Source organism: Lithobates pipiens, unplaced genomic scaffold, assembly GCF_037356315.1.
Source record: "Lithobates pipiens isolate NorthernLeopardFrog02 unplaced genomic scaffold, aLitPip1_a1.2 Scaffold_1, whole genome shotgun sequence".
In the NCBI taxonomy this organism is placed as follows: domain Eukaryota; kingdom Metazoa; phylum Chordata; class Amphibia; order Anura; family Ranidae; genus Lithobates; species Lithobates pipiens.
Window position 1 is genome coordinate 194,599,278 of NW_027507685.1, and position 20,160 is coordinate 194,619,437.

General features: G+C 45.1%; 1 protein-coding gene across 2 annotated transcripts in view; it reads right to left on the reverse strand.

Moving 5' to 3' along the window:
* Positions 1-12,663: 12,663 nt before the first annotated feature.
* Positions 12,664-20,160, reverse strand: part of PFKFB1 (6-phosphofructo-2-kinase/fructose-2,6-biphosphatase 1) — an 81,455-nt gene continuing 73,958 nt past the window's right edge. For both annotated transcript variants that reach the window (XM_077479504.1, XM_077479496.1), the window contains exons 13-14: positions 16,926-16,990; positions 12,664-12,762 (exon numbers count right to left, since the gene is read on the reverse strand). In XM_077479504.1, coding sequence (XP_077335630.1) covers positions 12,703-12,762; positions 16,926-16,990 — 125 coding nt within the window. In that variant the 3' untranslated portion in view covers positions 12,664-12,702. The remainder of the gene's footprint in view (positions 12,763-16,925; positions 16,991-20,160) is intronic.

Sequence of the window (20,160 nt, forward strand, 5' to 3'; positions counted from 1 at the left end):
CAAAAAAAAAAGTTTTAAAAACGGCCGTTTTTTCGGGAGCAGTGATTTTAATAATGATTAAAGTGAAACAATAAAAGTGTAATATTCCTTTAAATTTCGTAGGGGGGGGTTGTGTATAGTATGCCTGTGAAAGGGCTTATGTTTCTGGTGCTTAGAACTGTCCCTGCACAAAGTGTCATTTATGTAGGAAAAAAAGTCCTTTAAAATCACTCGCAGCTATTATGGATTGTCGGCTCCCGTAATACAGAGAACACTCATTGAAAGTCATTGATAAAAAAAAAAAAAAGCGTGGGGGTCCCCCAAATTCAATTACCAGGCCCTTCAGGTCTGGTATGGATATTAAGGGGAACCCCACGTCAAATTTAAAAAAAATTGACGTGGGGGTCCCCCTAAAAATCCATACCAGACCCTTTATCCGAGCACGCAACCTGGCAGGCCGCAGGAAAAGGGGGGGGACGAGCGAGCGCCCCCCCCCCTCCCTCCTGAACCATACCAGGCCACATGCCCTCAACATTGGGAGGATGCTTTGGGGGTCTGTGACCCCTCAAAGCACCTTGTCCCCATGTTGATGAGGACAAGGGCCTCATCCCCACAACCGTGGCCGGTGGTTGTGGAGGTCTGCGGGCGGGGGCTTATCAGAATCTGGAAGCCCCCTTTAACAAGGGGACCCCCAGATCCCAGCCCCCGCCGTTTGAAATGGTAAGGGAGTACAAAAGTACCCCTACCATTTCACAAAGAAAGTGTAAAAAATAGTTAAATAAGACAAACACACTTTTGAAAAATATCTTTATTAAAAATAAAAAAAATAAAAAAAAATAAAGATTCCAGCGGTGGTAATCCACTCTTGCTATCCAGCGACGGACGGTAATCTCTCCAGCGATGGCTCTTCTCATCCTGCGCAGCGAATCCATCCTTCTTCTGTCTCCGCGGTGGAGACACTGCAAGGATTCCGGCGGCCTGACGTTTCTTATATACGGAGGGCGGGGCCACCCGTCACCTGACCCCGCCCCCTCTGACGCAAGGGGAAACCCGGGGGTTCCCTGTGACGTATGGGTGACCCCGCACCCCTCTGATGTAACACAGGCAGGTTTCCGTTACATCAGAGGGGGCGGGGTCACCCATACGTCACAGGGAACCCCGGGTTTCCCCTTGCGTCAGAGGGGGGCGGGGTCAGGTGACGGGTGGCCCCGCCCTCCGTATATAAGAAACGTCAGGCCGCCGGAATCCTTGCAGTGTCTCCACCGCGGAGACAGAAGAAGGATGTATTCGCTGCGCTGGATGAGATGAGCCATCGCTGCAGAGATGACCGTCCGTCGCTGGATAGCAAGAGTGGATTACCACCGCTGGAATCTTTTTTTTATTTTTTTTATTTTTAATAAAGATATTTTTCAAAAGTGTGTTTGTCTTATTTAACTATTTTTTACACTTTCTTTGTGAAATGGTAGGGGTACTTTTGTACCCCCTTACCATTTCAAACAGGGGGGGGCGGGATCTGGGGGTTCCCTTGTTAAAGGGGGCTTCCAGATTCTGATAAGCCCCCCGCCCGCAGACCTCCACAACCACCGGCCACGGTTGTGGGGATGAGGCCCCTGTCATCAACATGGGGACATGGTGCTTTGAGGGGTCACAGACCCCCAAAGCATCCTCCCAATGTTGAGGGCATGTGGCCTGGTACGGTTCAGGAGGGAGGGGGGGCCGCTCTCTCGTCCCCCCCTCTTTTCCTGCAGCCTGCCAGGTTGCGTGCTCGGATAAAGGGTCTGGTTATGGATATTTAGGGGGAACCCCACGTCAATTTTTTTCTTAAATTTGAGGCAGGGTTCCCCTTAATATCCATACCAGACCTGAAGGGCCTGGTAATTGAATTTGGGGGACCCCCACGCTTTTTTTTTTTTAATCAATGACTTTCAATGAGTGTTCTCTGTATTACGGGAGCCGACAATTTATAATAGCTGCGAGTGATTTTAAAGGACTTTTTTTCCTGCATAAATGACACTTTGTGCAGGGACAGTTCTAAGCACCAGAAACATGAGCCCCTTCACAGGCATACTATAGACACCCCCCCCCCCCCCCCTCCTACGAAATTTAAAGGAATATTACACTTTTATTGTTTCACTTTAATCATTATTAAAATCACTGCTCCTGAAAAAACGGCCGTTTTTAAAACTTTTTGCATTGATACATGTTCCCTGGGGCAGGACCCGGTCCCCAAACACTTTTTAGGACAGTAACTTGCAAATTAGTCTTTAAAATTAGCACTTTAGATTTTGAATGTTGGAGTCCCATAGACTTTAACAGGGGTTCTAAAGTATGCTATATACTAGCTCCGTCGAATGTTCTTTATACATTCGACAGACACCATAAGCCTTAAAAAGACAGATTCGACCGTAATTCATGTGGATTTTCGGACGAATGCAATTTTTGAACGAAAAACGAAATAAATAACGAATTTCGGGAGTAACTAAATAAAGTTTTCGGACGAAAACGAAATTCCGAAACAAAATATTTTACTCTGCACATGTCTACTGATCACATGTGTTGAATTCCTCCGAGATCCATGCCTCATTCATTTTTAGAAATGTGAGGTAGTTAACACTGTCGTGAGCTAGGCGAGTACGCTTATCGGTCACGATCCCCCCTGCTGCGCTGAACGTCCTTTCGGACAGGACACTGGAGGAGGGGCAAGCCAACAGTTCCATTGCAAATTGGGCAAGCTCTGGCCAGAGGTCAAGCCTGCCCACCCAGTAGTCCAGGGGTTCATCACTCCTCAGAGCGTCCACATCGGCCGTTAACCCGATGTAGTCGGACACCCGACGGTCTAGGCGTTCCCTGATGCTGGATCCAGATGACACCTGTCGATGGTGACTTCGGATAGAAGGTCATTCTTTCAGCCGACCCAACACATCTTCAAACCGGCCTCTTCTTGCAGGCGCTGTTGGATTGGTACCCGCAACTCCTTCTCTGGGAGTGGGAATTGCTCCTCTGCCAGCGCACGCAAAATCAGAATGCAGCATTTCTCAAAGCAAGGCCTGGAAGTGCTCCATTCTGCCAGCCCTCTGTGACGGCGGTAACATTTCCGCCATTTTGTGTTTGTACCAGGGGTCTAAGTACGTTGCCACCCAGTACTGGTCCTTGACCCTTATGCTTTTTATACGGGGGTCCCTATTAAAAACACTGGAGCATGAAGGCCCCCATTTGCACTAAACTGGAAGTGGTGTGGTGGCCTGGCTCCTGCTCATCATCCAGGATAATGTCGTCCTCCTCGTTCTCCTCTCCCCATCCACACACAACTCCAGGGATCCCAGAAAGGTTTAAAGCATGCTCTTCTTGCTCTTCCTCATCCGCCCAGACACCATCCTCCTCTGACTTCTCTTCAGACTCCTGTTGTTGACTTGTCTCAGATAGAGTAACCCCCCGGGAATTCATCCAGCATTGCAACTTCCTCATCTTCCCGCTCCTCCACAACTTGATCAATGACACAATGCAATGCACGCTCCATAAAGAAGGCATAAGGTACCATGTCACTGATGGTGCCATGGCTGCGACTGACCAGTTTGGTGATCTCCTCAAATGGCCGCAGAAGTCTGCATGTGTTGCGCATGAGCAGCCACTGGCGCGGTGAAAAAAAACCCAGCTCCCCAGAACCTGTTCTGCCGCAGAGTTCATACAGGTAGGTAGACGTTAGGCTGCTCCAGCAGAAACGTGCAGTTATCAAGCATATAGAAGGTTGAGTTCCATCGCGTCAGGCAGTCGCAAATAAGACGTCTGACCAGCAGATTGTGTCACCGCTGAATGTCAGCAAGGTGAGCCATGACGGTGTAAGATCTTCTGAAATGGGCCGAGATTTTCCTTGCCTGCCGCAAGATGTCCTGGACCCCAGGGTATTTGACAACGAATCGCTGCACGACCAAGTTTAAGACGTGTGCCATGCATGGCACGGGCGTGATTTTGCCCTGTTTCAATGCGCTAAGCAGATTGGCACCGTTGTCACACACCACTTTACCAACTGTCAAATTGAGCGGTGTTAGCCACTGATCTGCCTGTGAACGCAAAGCTGAAAGGAGTGCCGGGCCAGTGTGGCTCTTGGCTTCCAGGCACAACAGACGCAGCACGGCATGGCATGGCAACGTCTCACCTGGCATGTCGAATAAGTTCTGGGGAGCTTGGGCAGCGCAGCAGAAGAGATGCTAGCAGCGGAAAAGGAGGAGTCAGCCGAGGAGGAGAGGGAGGAGGATGGAGGAGAAGGAGAAGAAGAGTCAGGCCTGCATGCAATCCATGGCGGTAAAACCAAATCTACATGGGTGCCACGGGTTACATGCTTGACGGCCGTCAGAAGGTTCACCCAGTGGGCAGTAAAAGTGACATACCTTCCCTGCCCGTGTTTGCTAGACCACGTGTCTGTGGTCAGATGCATCTTGGCACCGACACCGTTTGCCAGAGATACATTCACTTGCCGCTGAACATGGCCATATAGCTCTGGGATGCCCTTCTCTGAGAAATACTTCCTTCCCGGGACCTTCCATTGTGGTGTTCCAATGGCCACAAATTTGCGAAAGGCCTCCGAGTCCACCAGTTTATATGGCAGTAGTTGGCGGGCTATGAGTTCTGACAAGCCAGCCGTCAACCGTTGGGCAAGAGGGTTATCCGGCGTCATCATTTTTTGTAGGCTCGAACATTAGGCCCACGGAAGCCTGCCTTTTTGCAGAAAAAAACCTGAGCTTGGCGTGATGTAAGGTGGAGTGGAGGACAATTGTGAGGAGAGAGGAGAAGTAGAAGACGAGGCTGGACGATGAGAGCCTGGAGTGTGGCTTTGTGTGTTCCGTTGCTCACACTGGGCTCGGTGATGGCTGCTCATGTGCCTTCTTAAGGCGGTCGTCCCTAGGTGAGTGTTGGGCTTACCGCGACTAATGCGTTGACTGCAAAGATTGCAGATGGCAACGCTATTGTCGGCAGCGGACACGTTAAAAAAAGCCCACACTACAGAGCCATGTGCCGGTGTCCTGGGAGCGCCAGATGTGACCGTACATGGTCGATGACTCGCTCCTGATACATTTGCAGTCTGCTTTGTCCCTCCTGTGCAATGTAAGTTATTCCTGCTTCTCCTCCCTATCTGCTGGTCCATATCTCCCTCTGAACTCCCCTCTTCCTCTCTTGTGGGCACCCACGTGACATCACTAGACACGTCATCATCGACGTCACTTTCCCCACCGCTATAAGTAGAGATCTCGGAGTAGGCAGCAACACCGGGGACAAACCTCCTCCTTGGGCTGATCTGGGTACTGTCGTCAAACCGCTGAGTAGCGGTTGTTGCTACCTCCTCTTCCTGATCTAAGACCAAGAGTGGCTGCGCCTCAAAAATGTCTTGATATGGATCGGAAAATAATTCCTATGACTCAAGCGGAAGGTATGTGGTGGTGGTGGTAGTGTCTTTGGGGGTGCACATAGAGAGTGAAGAAGAGGGTGCAGATCGAGAGGATGAGGAGGGTGCAGAAGAGTAAGGCTGAGCGAGCCACTCAACCAAGTCTGGTGCGTCCTTTAAAGTAATTGAACGCACCTTCTGCAACTTCCCACTTTGGCTCAAGCCTGTTGCTCCTGCCCTACCACCCCTGCGGAAGGGCCTGCCTCTTCCTCTGCCTGTCATTTTTTTAAATGACCCTGTGAAAAACGCTCAGTCCCTATACCGATGAAGGACTGCTGCAGTATAGGGCAGCAGTCAGCAGTAGTGCACCTCAACCCTATGTATTGTGGACCTATACCAGTCCTCATAGAATAGCAGACTGTACCTCACTCAACCCTATGTACTATAGCACCCTACACCAGGTTATTACCAGCCCTTATAAGGACCTTTGTGGAACAAGTAGGTTGTGAATGATTAGCAGACTGCAGCAGAAGGGCAGCAGTCAAGTATAATATTCTTTCTATATTTGGAAGAAAGAATATTATACGTGTACAAGCCTATTACCATACCACTCATACCAGTCCTGAAAAGAACCTTTGTGGACCTAATAACAGCTACGGATTAAACTGACCCTCACTGCCTCACACACCGCTAGCTGCCTGTCCCTATATAAACTGACAAAACAGAGGCTACTGGGCCAATAACTGGAATAGCACTTTTGTGGACCTGATAGTAACAGCTAATGACTAAACTGACTGTCCCTGCAGCACACACTGTCCTGTCCCTTTCTCTAAACTGACAAAAGACACTCAGGCTGCTGCAACAATCAGTAGCACAGCAAACCTATATCTTGAACTACACCTAACACCTATACCAGTCCTGAAAAGAACTTTTGTGTACCAAATAGCTAGCGATTTCGGTCACTGCAATTTCTCCTGCTCCACACAGCAACCTCTCCCTATAGTGACAGAAGAAAGAATGTAAAATGGCCGCCGGATCGGGTGTATTTATAAGTTAGGGGGAATGTCCAAGTGTCCATGTGCTGTAATGTCTCAATTAGCTGTCCTGTACCCCATGATGGATGTGTCATCATAGGTCAAAGTTCTTTTACACATAAAACACGGAAGTCCGCCGGGCGAATGGCGCCAATAGTCCGCCCGATCGGGCGGACCACAAACAGCCGAAATTCGCCACGAAACGACCGCCGGGCGAACCGTTCGGCCATCCCTAATCTGCTCTTCAGAGTGGAAGCCAAGGGGGTTCCAGTAAGGTTAATACCCCAGATTGGATTTGGCATCCCTGGTGCACTGACCTAGTATGCCTGTTTATGAAGACTCCCCGATGACTGCCGTTGCGAGAGGACTTTCTTCGTCAAGGTCTGATTCTCCATCTTGTTTTTACCATAGCTGGTTTTAACGGTATGGCTGCTGTGAGCCAAATGCTAAGGTACCGAGACCCGACGGAATTCTTCTCAGAAGAAATGCAGTCATACCTAGAAGACATACATCTCTGTGTAAGGAGACAGGATGACATCTGTGCACCTATTCAGTTTTGTAAAGCTTAGTTTTTTTTATTTGCTAAAAGGTTTCTTTAACCACTTCCCGACCAGCGCACAACGATGTACGTCGTCAGAATGGCACGGGCAGGCATATTGGCGTACAGGTACGTCCAATACTAGATGCCGCCCTGCCATCGGGAGCGCGCCGGCGGCAGCGCGCTCCCGCGCTGGTCGGGACCCCCGTGAGTCTGGTCGCGGGACCCGATCGCCGCGGGCATCCCCGCGATCGTCTCACGGAGCGGCCGAATGGAGAAAATGCTGTATAAACAACATTTCTCCATTCTGCCTAGCAACTAGTGACGCTGATCTCTGCTCCATGTGATTGGAGCAGAGATCAGTGTACACTAAATGAAAGCCCAACCCCCCCACAGTTAGTAACACACCCCTAGGAACACTTAACCCCTACACTGCCACCCACTGGTTAACCCCTTCACTGCCAGTGTCATTTACATAGGAATCACTGCATTTATATAGCAGTGATTACTGTATAAATGACAATGGTCCCAAAAATGTCCGATGGGTCCCCCACAATATCGCAGTCACAATAAAAAAAAAATCGCAGATTGCCGCCATTACTAGTAAAAAAAAAAAAAAAAAAAAATATTAATAAAAATGCCATAAAACTATCCCTATTTTGTAAACGCTATAACTTTTGCGCAAACCAATCAATAATCGCTTATTGCGATTTTTTTTACCAAAAATATGTAGAAGAATACGTATCGGCCTAAACTGAGGGAAAAAAAATGTTTTTTTTATATATTTTTGGGGGATATTTATTATAACAAAAAAGTAAAAAATAATGCGTTTTTTTCAAAATTGTCGCTCTATTTTTGTTTATAGCGCAAAAAATAAAAATCGCAGGGGTGATCAAATACCACCAAAAGAAAGCTCTATTTATGGGAAAAAAAAGGACGTCAATTTTGTTTGGGAGCCACATCGCACGACTACGCAATTGTCAGTTAAAGCGACGCAGTGCCGAATCGCAAAAAGTGGTCTGGTCTTTGACCAGCAAAATGGTCCGGTCTGCAAGTGGTTAAGCTAGTGCATTGTTGGTTCACTTACCTTTTCCTTACGGTATATTTCCCGTCTAAATGTTTTGTTTCCTTGTCTGAATTTCTCACTTCTGGTTCTCCTCAGTAAACATCATACGAGCGGTGTTTAGTCAGCCAGAACAGCTTACTGAATAGGAAGTGAGAAATTCAGACAAAAAAAATAAATTTTGAAGGGAAATCGAAGCAAAAGGTAAGTGAACCAACAAGGCACTAGCTTAAAGGATCCCGTTTAGGGGAAAAAAAAACAAAAAAAAACACTTTTACAACCCCTTTAACACCCCTGGTGGTATTCCCGGGTCTGGGGACCACATCGCTGGATCCAGGACGACGCTTACTTACCTTGTCCCATGGATCCTGCAATGTCCCCGCGCTGTACGAGCGGCTCGTCCTCCGCTCGATTCATCACGGAGCCGATCTCCGTTCCCTGCGAGCATTGCGACGCACGTGGGACGGATGTCGGTGCCAAATTCAAAAAGTGAAACACACACATTACATACAGTATAATGTAATCTTACAGATTACATTGCTGTATGTAATTATTTCACATCCCCTTTGTCCCTAGTGGTCTGAATATTATATTTTGAAAACTGTTCTTTATGCCTGGAAACTGGAGATAGTCCATAGCAACCAAAACTGTCCCTTTACATCAAAATTTTAGACCAGCTCGAAAACAGCGATAATAAATTAGAATCATTTGCAGAATTGAGCGATAGCGATTTGTGGGGAGATCCGTCATCAAATACTGAAAAAGTAATGACAGTAAATATTCTGCAACTGAGCAAATTTCATTGTTTTTGATTTGATTACATTGAATAATTTTTATTGTTATATTATTTGGTATAAATTATAATTTATGATTTCATTTTTCAAACGTTATCATACCCGGGATTTCTGCTAGACTCTGGTTTGGACAGATTTAAGTGAGTTATTGCTAAGAATTACAGGACTACAATATAAAACACCAAATTTTCATGCAAAATAATTGTACCGCTTTTAGCACCTAAAATCCGAAATAATCGTACCGCCAGGGAGGTTAAGCACCATTAACAGACAAATGTCAGCCTAGGCTTTTTTTGTCAGACTCCTTGTGTCTCACTTTCTAGTGAGCACTTTTGTTAGAGGGGTCCTACATGTAGTTCCTCCGGTGCATCCACCGTTACCCCCGTGGATCTGATCCTGGTGGTATTGGCGTTTAAGAAACCATCATTTGAAAATATCAGAGATCCCTCTGTTGACTCTTTCCCAGAAAGTGGTTTTCCTAGTGACCATTACATCTGCCAGGAGGGTTTCAGAAATGGCGGCCTCGTCTTGCAAGTCGTCCTATCTGGTTATCTATGAGGATAAGTCAGTGTTGCATCCGCAACCTTTTCTGCTGAAGGTAGTTTCAGCATTCCACATCAATGAAGACATTGCGTTACCATCTCTGTGTCCTAAATAGACACATCCTAAAGAGGTGGCCCTCCATTCCCTGAATGTGGTCCGGGCTCTGAGGGTGTATTTGTCTGCTACAGCTCCCTTCAGAAGTCAGACTCCTTTTTGGTTTCGGTGGCTGGCCCCAAAAAAGGCATGGTGGTCGCCTGTCACATTTCCAGGTGGATAAGACAGATTGTAGTACAGGCCTACGCCTTGAAAGGGCAGATGCCCCCCCCACCGGTCACGGCCCATTCCACCGGGGGAATCGGAACGTCTCGGGCCTTCTGACATCAAGTGTCTGTCACTCAGTGTGTAGCGACGACTTAGTCTGTTCACACCTTTACAAAATTCTACAAGGTAAATGTTGGTGCATCGGCTGATGCCTGTTTTGGCATCAATCGTTGCAGGCGGCCATGTAATTGCAATTTTTTCTGTTTTTGGGCAAAAAAAAAAAATTAAAAAAAAAAATTACTTTTAAAGTTTAATGCACTGTTGCATTTGTTAACGCAAGTTTTGGAGGCGGGTTGTAAGGTAGTGACTCCCAGATTGAGGAGCACTATTTTTTGTGGGTAAAAGTTCTATGCTGTTCCCACATGCCAATGTGGATGAAGTTTTTATGCAGTTTCCCCACCCCTCATTTTGGCACTGCTTAGGGACGTCCCAATGGTCTAAGAAAGGAGCTGTGTCAGTCAGTGAACGTAAGAAAATAGGATTTTGTTTTGTACGCTCCGTAAAATACTTTTCTCTGTAGGTCACCGACTGACACAGCACCCTCCCCTCCTATTTTTTACATTATACTGCTTGTTGACGTTCTGAGGCTGCAGGAGGCAGGCTGGGGGGGTTACTTAAGGGACCGCCCCTTGGGCAGAACTAGAAAGTTCTGGTTTTGTTATAACATGTTCTGCCAAGTCCTCTCCTGAAGGTGGCGTAACAACCCAATGGTCTAAGAAAGGAGCAGTGTCAGTCTGAACTACAAAGAAAAGGATTTTACGGCGAGTACAAAAAAAAAAAAAATCCTATTTTTTGTGCCTTTGCAGAGATAAAAATATATACCTAGATCAAGGTATATATTTTTGATTTAGGCCAATGACCTGGTTAGTGTTTGGGTCTTGGACAGAATTTTTTTTTAATTAATGTCAGTGTTTTAAATAAAAAACAAAAAAAAAAAAAATAAAAGCAAAATGCGCCCCATTGTTTCTGGGCTGTACTAAGGATATCACTGCCATTGTTAGGAGCTGAAACATTTGTTTTGGGTTGTTCTTTGGCGAATTCTCTCTCTCCCCCCCCCCCCCATTGCATTCAGGTGAAAGACCTGTGATGCAGCAACTGCACCAGAGCGCTGCCCCCCCCCCCCCCCCCCATCCAGTGCTGTGCACATCTGAATTCACTTCACGGTCTCAGACATGGCTGGGGCACAGAGCCAATTGAGAGCTCCCACTGCTGTCCAACCCATCGACGATGGAGCGGGGAGAGTCCCACTGCCTGTCTATATACACAGACAACGAAACTCAAGAGCGAGCACATAGAAAGCGGCTTACCTGCACAGATCAGTTAAAGGGGTTGCAAACCCTCAAGGTTTTTCACCTTAATACATTCTATGCATTAAGGGGAAAAACCTCCTGTGATGCATCGGAGAGCGCCCGAGGGAGAGTGGCTTTCCAACGGGGCACTCGAGAAGATGAGCCAGGAGCGCCACTGAGGGACCGCAGAAGGGGAGGATCAGGGCCACTCTGTTCAAAACCAGCTGCAGAGGCGGCAAGCATGACATGTTTGTTTTTAAAACAAACCTTTACACACCCTTTAAGTATACACTTGTTATTTAAAAAAGTGCCCCCCTCAAAAATATAAAAAAAAAAAAAATAAAAAAAAAATAAAAATAAAAAAAAAAAAACACACACATTTACAATCACTTTAAGGCAAAACAGAAATATGTGCAGCCACGTGTTTGGGAAATTAAAGAAAAAATTAAAATACCATTTTAGAGTACAGGTCTTCTTTAATACTGCAAATGTATAGGTTTTAGGCAGAGATGTCAATTTAAGTTTCCTGAATGTTTCAGTTCGGATAAGTTTTCTACTAATGCTTAACCACACAACTTTTTTTGTACAATCTCCTTTAGATCTGCTAACAACTATGTTGTACAAGGGCATGCCTGATTGAATAGTTTAGGTAGGTCTTTACATTACATTACTTTGGTATATCTAAAGTGGATTGTATGGTCAGAGTAGCATGTGGTGAGCTTAAACTGGAAGTCCACCCTAAAACTAAAATCTAATCCTGCAAAGAAGAAATCAGTATACATAACCTTTCTGAAGCAGATCCAATCTCTAGCAGCGAAAGCCCTACAGGGGACACAGCCGACAACAGCTGTGAAATGAATGGAGAGCGACGTCACCCATAGACTTACTATGGGCCTTATGTTGTGGGCCGTTTCCTCTGCACCCACATCCACAGCGAAGCTGCAGCTGACAGCTCAGTGTAGAATTGGGTTGAAGTGGCTGCATTAAAGATACACAGATTTCTTTAGAGTTTGATAATTACGTTTTAGATTGTGGATATCTGTAGATGCAGAGATTTTAGTTTTAGGATGGACTTGTACTTTAAGGCTCCATTCACACTTGTGCAACTTGTCATCAATGGCACGCGATTGGAGCAACTTGTTGCCTGCACTTCTTTGATGCAACTTGCTGCCAGGTAGTTTACCGTTGAATCAAACTCGCACTGGAAATCTTGCAAGTTGAGTCGCGCAAGTGTGAATGGAGACTAAAAAGGACAACTTTACATACCTATGGGGAAATATCTAAAACAGTCATTCCTCTGTCAGAAGTATGACAGTTCATAAGTTCACCTCACAATTTTTTTATTTTTTTTCCCCCAACACCCCTGGGGCTTAAAAAACAAAACAAAACAGAAAACAAAAAAGATTTCTTTGCAGCAAGGCACATCCATCATGACGGCCCCTGCACAACACTACTTAGATGTCCATTTCAAAGCCCTGTCTTGCAATAGTGCAAATTAAAAAAGTTTTTTTCTGTTTTTTTTTTTTTTTAAAGAGAAAAATGGGGGGGGGGGGGGGGGGTGAACAAATAAAACATTAAAAATGTACTCAAGACCACGCTTGCAAATACGTTTAGGTCATATAAAAAAAAAAGTTAATAAAAATGTGCGCAATGCAGTACACGTTTTAAAACAAGTCCACATTATCTGGTCTATGGCTCTTCTGTTACCGTTTCTTATTTCGCAAACAAAAAAAAAAAAAAAAAAAGTCAGCTTCTTTGATCATTTTAAAAATGTTCAGGGACGGTGTCCAATGCCTCCTCTGGATCACGAGACACTTCCACATTCTAGAAGAAAACAAATTCTTGTTAAAAATTCTGCACACATCCTCATTTTACTTCATTGCAGAACAGCAAGTTGGATCAAGTTTAAAATAAGCTTAAAAAAATAAATAAATAAAAAACACCCACCCAAAAAAAAGTTACACAGAAAGCTGGAGAAAAAAAAAAAAAAATAAATAAATAAAAAAGGTGTAAAGAAAGAGGGTCATTCCCAACAAATTGTATGAACCAACATTACCAATTAAAAAAAGCCAACCACTTATGGCACCCTAAAGCAGCGATAATCAACCCTGTCCTCAGGGCCCACTAACAGGCCAGGTTTTATGTATTACCTTGGGGAGATGCAGACTAGAATACTGCAATCACTGAGCAGCAAATTATATCACCTGTGATGGGTTGATGACCACTGCCCTAAAGTACCTAGGCTTGCCTTCACATCTTTTCCTTTGTGCCTACAGGGCGCTGACATCTCTCCAAAATTTAGATTAAAGCCGTATTCAAATGGGCATCTAAATCAGCCCCTTCTCTAAAAAGATTTGCATTTGTATTGTTTTTCAGAAGCGATTGACAAGCAGTAAGAAGGCGATGCGACACCACCTCACCGCCTGTCCTCATCCCATTTTTGCCAACATGGGTCGCAACCGCATGCAGTGCTTTTTGCTTGGCCGGTTTGCCACTCGCTGATTGCAACACGTTCGATAGTTTTTTTCTGCACACGTAAAGTTAAGTATCATAACAGCAGTATGTTAACGCTACCATTGCCAGCTTAAGGAGGGGGCCGTTGGGGCTTAACCACTTAAGCCCCGGACCAACTTGCAGCCAAAGGACCAAGTCCCTTCTTGCGATTCAGCACTGCGTTGCTTTAACTGACAATTGCGCGGTCGTGCAACGTGGCTCCCAAACAAAATTGGCATCCTTTTTTTTTCCCCCACAAATAGAGCTTTTTGGTGATATTTCATCACCTCTGCGGTTTTTATTTTTTGCGCTATAAACAAAAATAGAGCAACAATTTTGAAAAAAAAATTGCTATTTTTTTACTTTTTGCTATAATAAAATATCCTTAAAAAAAAAAAAAAATTTCTTCCTCAGTTTAGGCAGATGCGTATTCTACATATTTTTGGTAAAAAATAAATAATCACAATTAACTATTGATTGTTTTGCGCAAAAGTTATAGCATTTATAAAATAGGGGATACTTTTATAGCATTGTTTTTTTTTTTTTTTTTTACTAGTAATGGCGGCGATCAGCGATTTTTATTGTGACTGCGACATTATGGCGACACATCCGACATTTTTGGGACCATTGTCATTTATACAGCAATCAGTGCCATTTAAATGCACCGATTCCTGTGTAAATGACACTGGCAGTGAAGGCGTTAACCACTAGGGGGCAGTCTAGTGTTATGTATGACGTTATGTGTTTTTTTTTATTGTAGGGGGCGTGGCCTGGCATGTACTGTCACTGATCATCTTTCCCTATAAAAAGGGAAGAGACGATCAGTGACAGCCACAGTAGGAAGCATGGGGAGAGGTTCGTTTACACAGACCTCTCCTCGTTCAGCTCTGTGACCCGATCGCCGCTGGTGCCACGGTCACGGAGCTCAGGACCATGTCGGGAGCTCTCTGCCGGCAGCGTGCTTCTGACCCATGGCTGGGCACGGTACAGGTACGTGCTTGTGCCCAGCCGTGTCATTCTGCCGACGTATATGTGCAGGAGGTGGTCCTTAAGTGGTTCTAAAGTCTGAAGATATTTGACCTTAAATGCAGTCTATGAATTAAAGGTAAAAAATAGGATTGCACCAATACTTTGTGGTGTGATTTGAGCCCATACAAAATGAATGGGCTTAAAATCGCACTGCAAAGAAAAAGGGTGTCCAACTGGCTCAATTGCCAAAAAACACCGCTCCACACAAGAAACGCTGCTTTGGGTTAGCTTTAAATCGCAAGACATTCCCCACTTTACACTGACCATTGCCTCTGGATACTACCAAAGGATAGCCAAGACATTTCTAACCCCGATCATGCAAACGTACCATGCGATCCAGTGTGGACAAACGCAGTACGTTAGCCATCTGCATTTGGAGTGTCGCTTACTTTGATAACCATCGCAGAATGCAAATGTACTGCATTTTGCATGCGGTTTAAATCCCACTGTGCATTCCGGTGTGATTCAAGTGAACCTCTGCCCCAGTCACAAGTATTTTGCAGACTAAGGCCGCGTACACACGGGCGGACTGTCTGTCCAACTTAGTCCGCTGAAACACATTTCAGCGGACAGTCCGCTCGTGTGTGGGCTTCAGCGGACTAAGTCTTTCGGAATTTCCGTAATATTGTCCGTCCAACTTTGGTTTCAGCGGACAGTCCGCACGTAAATGTAGGCAAGTTGGACGGACCAAGTATGGCGCATGCTCAGAAAGGATTTACATGGCCGAAGGTTGCATTGCAGTGTATTGGACGTCGTATTTCTACACGTCATCACGCACACTTTCAACGGACTGTCTGTTCATCGTGTGTGGTCAAGTCCGTTCATTCAAAAGTAGGACGGACTGTCTGTCGGATTGTCTGACGGACTTAGTTGGCCAGACAGTCCGCCCGTGTGTACGCGGCTTAACAGGTTTTCTTCTAAGATTAACCTTTATTTGCGCCATCCATCTTCCCATCAACTCTGACCAGCTTCCCTGTCCAAGCTGAAGAAAGTCTATGCTGCCGCCACCACCACGTTTCATGGTGGGGATGGGGTGTTCAGGGTGATGTGCAGCGTTAGTTTTCCACCACACATGGCATTTTGCTTTTAGGCCAAAGTAAAATTTTGGTCGCATCTGACTTTTCCCCATTTGCCACGTCCCTCACATGGCTTCTCGCAAACTGCAAATGGGACTTCTTATGGTTTTTTCTCAACAATGGTTTTCTTCTTGCCACTCTTCCATAAAAAGGTCAGATTTGTGGAGTGCACGACTAATAGTTGTCCTGTGGACAGATTCTCCCACCTGAGCTGTGGATCTCTGCAGCCCCCCCAAGAGTTATGATGCCGTTTGTTCACCAAGGTTATCTACCAATCCTCTGAGAGCTTCACAGAACAGCTGCATTTATACTGAGATTCAATTACACACAGGTGGACTATATTTACTAGTTAGGTGACTTTCTGAAGATAATTGGTTCCACTAGATTCTAGTTAGGGGTATCAGTAAAGGGAGCAGAAAAATGTGCGCCACACTTTTCACATATTTGTAAAGAATGTTGAAAACCATTTACCATTTTCCTTCCACTTCACAATTATGTGCCACTTTGTGTTGGTCCATCACATTAAGGTGTCAGTTTATGAAGCAGTGATCCAGAGGATCGCCACTGATCACTGTCCATAAACAGTATACAATATATTTTTGTTGTAAATTTTTTGGTTGTAACATGACAAAGTGGAAAATTTCAAGGGGTACAAAGTACTACTTTTTCCAGGCTTCTGTTGGACAGACACACACACGGGCAAAGTGTTGGCTTTTTTGTATTGTCAAATGTCTCGCATTCTGCCCGTGTATACAGGGCTTTATTCGTCCTTCCATAGGGAAACAATGTAGTCAGCACAATCTTGTGAGTAAACAGTTTTTAAGCATGCCTGCTTTTTATCCAAACTTCAGTTTGAGCCTCAGAAAGAGCGGGATTATTGAAACGTTACACACAAGACTGCAGATTGTTTCACTATGAAAAGGAAATTTTAAATGCAGCAAGTTGTGTCCCCCATCCGATTGATTTTTATACATTTACTTAGCATTGAAAGCCAAGCCTGTCTGATGTGGATACTTTGTTTATAAAAAGGACTAGTGGTTAAGCTAGCCATAGATGGATCAAAAATGTCTATCCTCTTGACAAAAGTCAACTGTGTCCCTGCTATCAGAATAAATCAGTGAGGCAGAGTCCTCCATCCACTTCGATTGCGAGGATGTAATCTACTTTAGAAACAAAATGCATCATAAGGAGCCATTTGTTCCATCAATAAGCAACTGATTGCAGTTTACAATTGGTCATAGTAACAAAATTAAGCTACAGTTTTTTCTTCTTTCATCCCGTCACACCAGCAAAACTAGGTGGCAAGAAAAACAAAAAAAAAGAAAATCTAAAAAGTTTGCATCCCCTGCGAGAGAAATCACTTCAAATGCTCCAGTAATCCAAACTTACCAATGGCTTTTCCCTATGTGTGTTCACAGCTTCAATATTCAGATAGATGGATTCAACTTTACAACCTGCAAGCAAAGTAGCAAGACGAAGACAATAATAAGACGAAGGCAATAATAAGACTAAGACAATAATATGCCTCCCCCAAAACACCCTAAATATCTTCCATATACCTGGCATCATGCCCCCTTTTTTTTTTAAATCTGTTGCAGAATCTCTAGCATTACCAGCACTTCCTGTTGCAGGCTGACAACACCAAGCCACTTGCAAAAAATAAAAAAAACACCACACCATGTCATCTACAGCTGGCTACTGGCTGGTGTCCACCACATTTTTAATCTTGCGGTTGTGCCTCTCGCTAGTTATCTACCTGGACTTCAGTGTATTTGCAGATAGGCCAACATGAAACGTGACTAAGGCTAGGCAGATACTAAAGATGTAAACAAAAAAAAAAATGCAAAGAAAAGGCAGCTGGCACTCAATAGGTGGCCACCCTAATAGTACTGTAGCATACAAAACAGTGCAGAGAGGAAAAAAAATAAAAAAAAGGCATTTTGCTATGCATACATCAAAAAATAGGATTTTTATAACGGCTTACCTCTAAAATCCTTTTCTTTTGGAGGTACATCATGGGACATAGTCTCCGTAAATACTAATGGGTTATATAGGGCATCACTAGGCAATTGGACACTGGCACACCCTAGACAGGAAGTTCAACCCCCTATATAAACCCTCCCCTTACTGGGAGCACCTCAGTTTTGTAGCAAAGCAATACAAGTGTATTAGAAGAGGGGAAGGACCTCTGTCCTGTGATGTACCTCAAAAGAAAAGGATTTTACAGGCAAGCTGTTAGAAAAATCCCATTTTCCTTTCTCAAACATCACGGGACAGTGTCAGTAATTACTGATGGGATGTCCCAGAGAAATGCTATCTGAGGGGAGGGGGAACAAGTAAAGTGTAATCAGAACCGATGACCTTGTACCACTGCCTGCAGCACACTGCAGTGGTACAAGGCGATATCCTCATGCCCCCTCACATCAAAGATAAAATCTGTTGAATGTATTGACCGAAGACCATTTTGCTGCCTTACAGATATGAGCCATAGAGGCCTGGTGATGCACTGCCCACGAAGCACTAATAGCCCTCGTGGAGTGCGCCTCGATCTGAAAAGGCGCAACTTTCCGATTCAAACCATAAGCTTGAACAATTACTTGTTGAATCACCTTAGCAATGGTACATTTCGATGCTGCCTGTCCTCTTAGGACCTTCCGGCAATACAAACAAAAACATCCGTTTTGTGACCCTGAGCAGTTGCTTCCAGATAGGCTTTGACTGCTCTCACTACATCCAAAGAATGTAGCGACCTTTCTTCCGTAGAACATGGATCTGAAAAAAAAAAAAAAAAAAAAAAAGGCAGAATATCTTGGTTTAGAAGAAAACCTGAAACCACCTTCGGTAGAAGCTAGGGTGAGAGCTCAATACCACTCTATCCTTTCATGGTTAAATAAGGTTCTTTACAGGAAAGAGCTGCTAATTCTGATACTCTTCTAGCAGAAGAAATGGCTACTGGGGTGCCCAACCCTGGATTGACACCAGGAGGCAGACTATGAAATTATGGAAGCATTAACCAAGGTAGAAATCACAGGGCCTGAAGCCCACCACTCTTTAAAACGTGGGTTTCCATAGCCAAACCACCAAATTTAGTATTTGTAAAGCAGGATGGAACACTGGACCGTGGGATAACAGGTCTGGATGTGACAGTAGAGTCCACGGGGAACCTACTGCCATGTTTACTATTTCTGCATACCAAGCTCTTCTGGGCCACCAGAAGTACGGACTTCTTTTCCTGCCTGATCTTGCGAAGAAGTCGTGGCAGTAGCAGAATAGGAGGGAATGCATAAATGAATCAGTGAGAGCCGATGCCATGGAGTCACCAACACATCTGTCCCGGATGCAAGAGGAACCCTTGTTCTTGACACAAAGTTGTTGATCTTGTTGTTGAACCTGGACGCAAAGAGATCTTCATCCGGAATCACCCATCTTTGGCATATGGCCAAGAAGATGTCGGGTGAAGGCTAACTGCCAGCGAATTAAGTAGTCTGCCTGCCAGTTCTCTACCCCCGGAATGAAGATTGTAGATATGCATGGCACATGCTTTACTGCCCAGAATAAGATCTGGTTCACTTCTCCCTGAGCTGCACAACTCCTGGTGCCTCCTTGGTGATTGATATAAGCCACTGCTGTGGCAATGTCAGACTGGATCCTGACAGGGCAACCCTGGAACCCGAGTGTCCCGGCCTTTAGGGCAAGATACGCCGCACAGATCTCCAGAATGTTGATGGGTAAGGACCCCTCGGTCTTGGACCATCTCCCTTGGACAGTCGACTGTTCGAGAACTGCTCCCCAACCCGAAAGACTGGCATGTGTTACCACTCTCCAGGTAACTGGTAAAAGGGATTTTCCTTTTGCAGATTTTCGGGTATCAGCCACCAACTGAGGCTCCGATGCACCACAGGAGACAGACGCATCATAAAATCTAACGCCTGAACCTTCTTGTTCCAGACAGACAGGCTACTGTTTTGCAGCAGTCTCTAATGAAACTGAGCATAGGGAACTGCTTCAAATGAAGCCACCATCTTCCCCAGCAGCCTCATACAAAAGGCTAATAGAAGGACCCTTCTTTGCCCTGACTACATGAATCAGTTCCTTTATGGCACTGATCTTTGCCTGGGTAAATGTACCCTCTTCTGGGCCTCTGAGCTTCTATGACCAGACCCAAACACTCTAGTCTTTTTACTGGCTTTAAAGAAGACCTCTCCAAGCTGAGGACCCAACCTAGGTACTTCAGGTAGTAGACTGGTGACCAAGTTTTGATCCATGCGGGCTACCGACCGGTCTATCAAAAGCAGGTCATCTAGGTATGCCATTACTGTTATACCTTGGGCCCTTAATCTGGCCAGAGGAGGGGCCAAGATTTTGTAAACACCCGAGGCGTATGTAGCTAGCCTTAAAGGCAGAGCTACCAACTGAAAGTGGCGTTTTTCTACTTCGAAAAGCAGATACTTTTGACGAGCAGGGAAAATTGGTACATGCAGGTACGCATCCTTGATGTCTATCGACGCCAGAAGTTCTCCTGCTTGTAGGATGGAGACTACCGATTGGATCGATTCCATGCAAAAGGACCGTACTTTTAGGAATTGTTTTAGATCAGTGATGGCGAACCTTGGCACCCCAGATG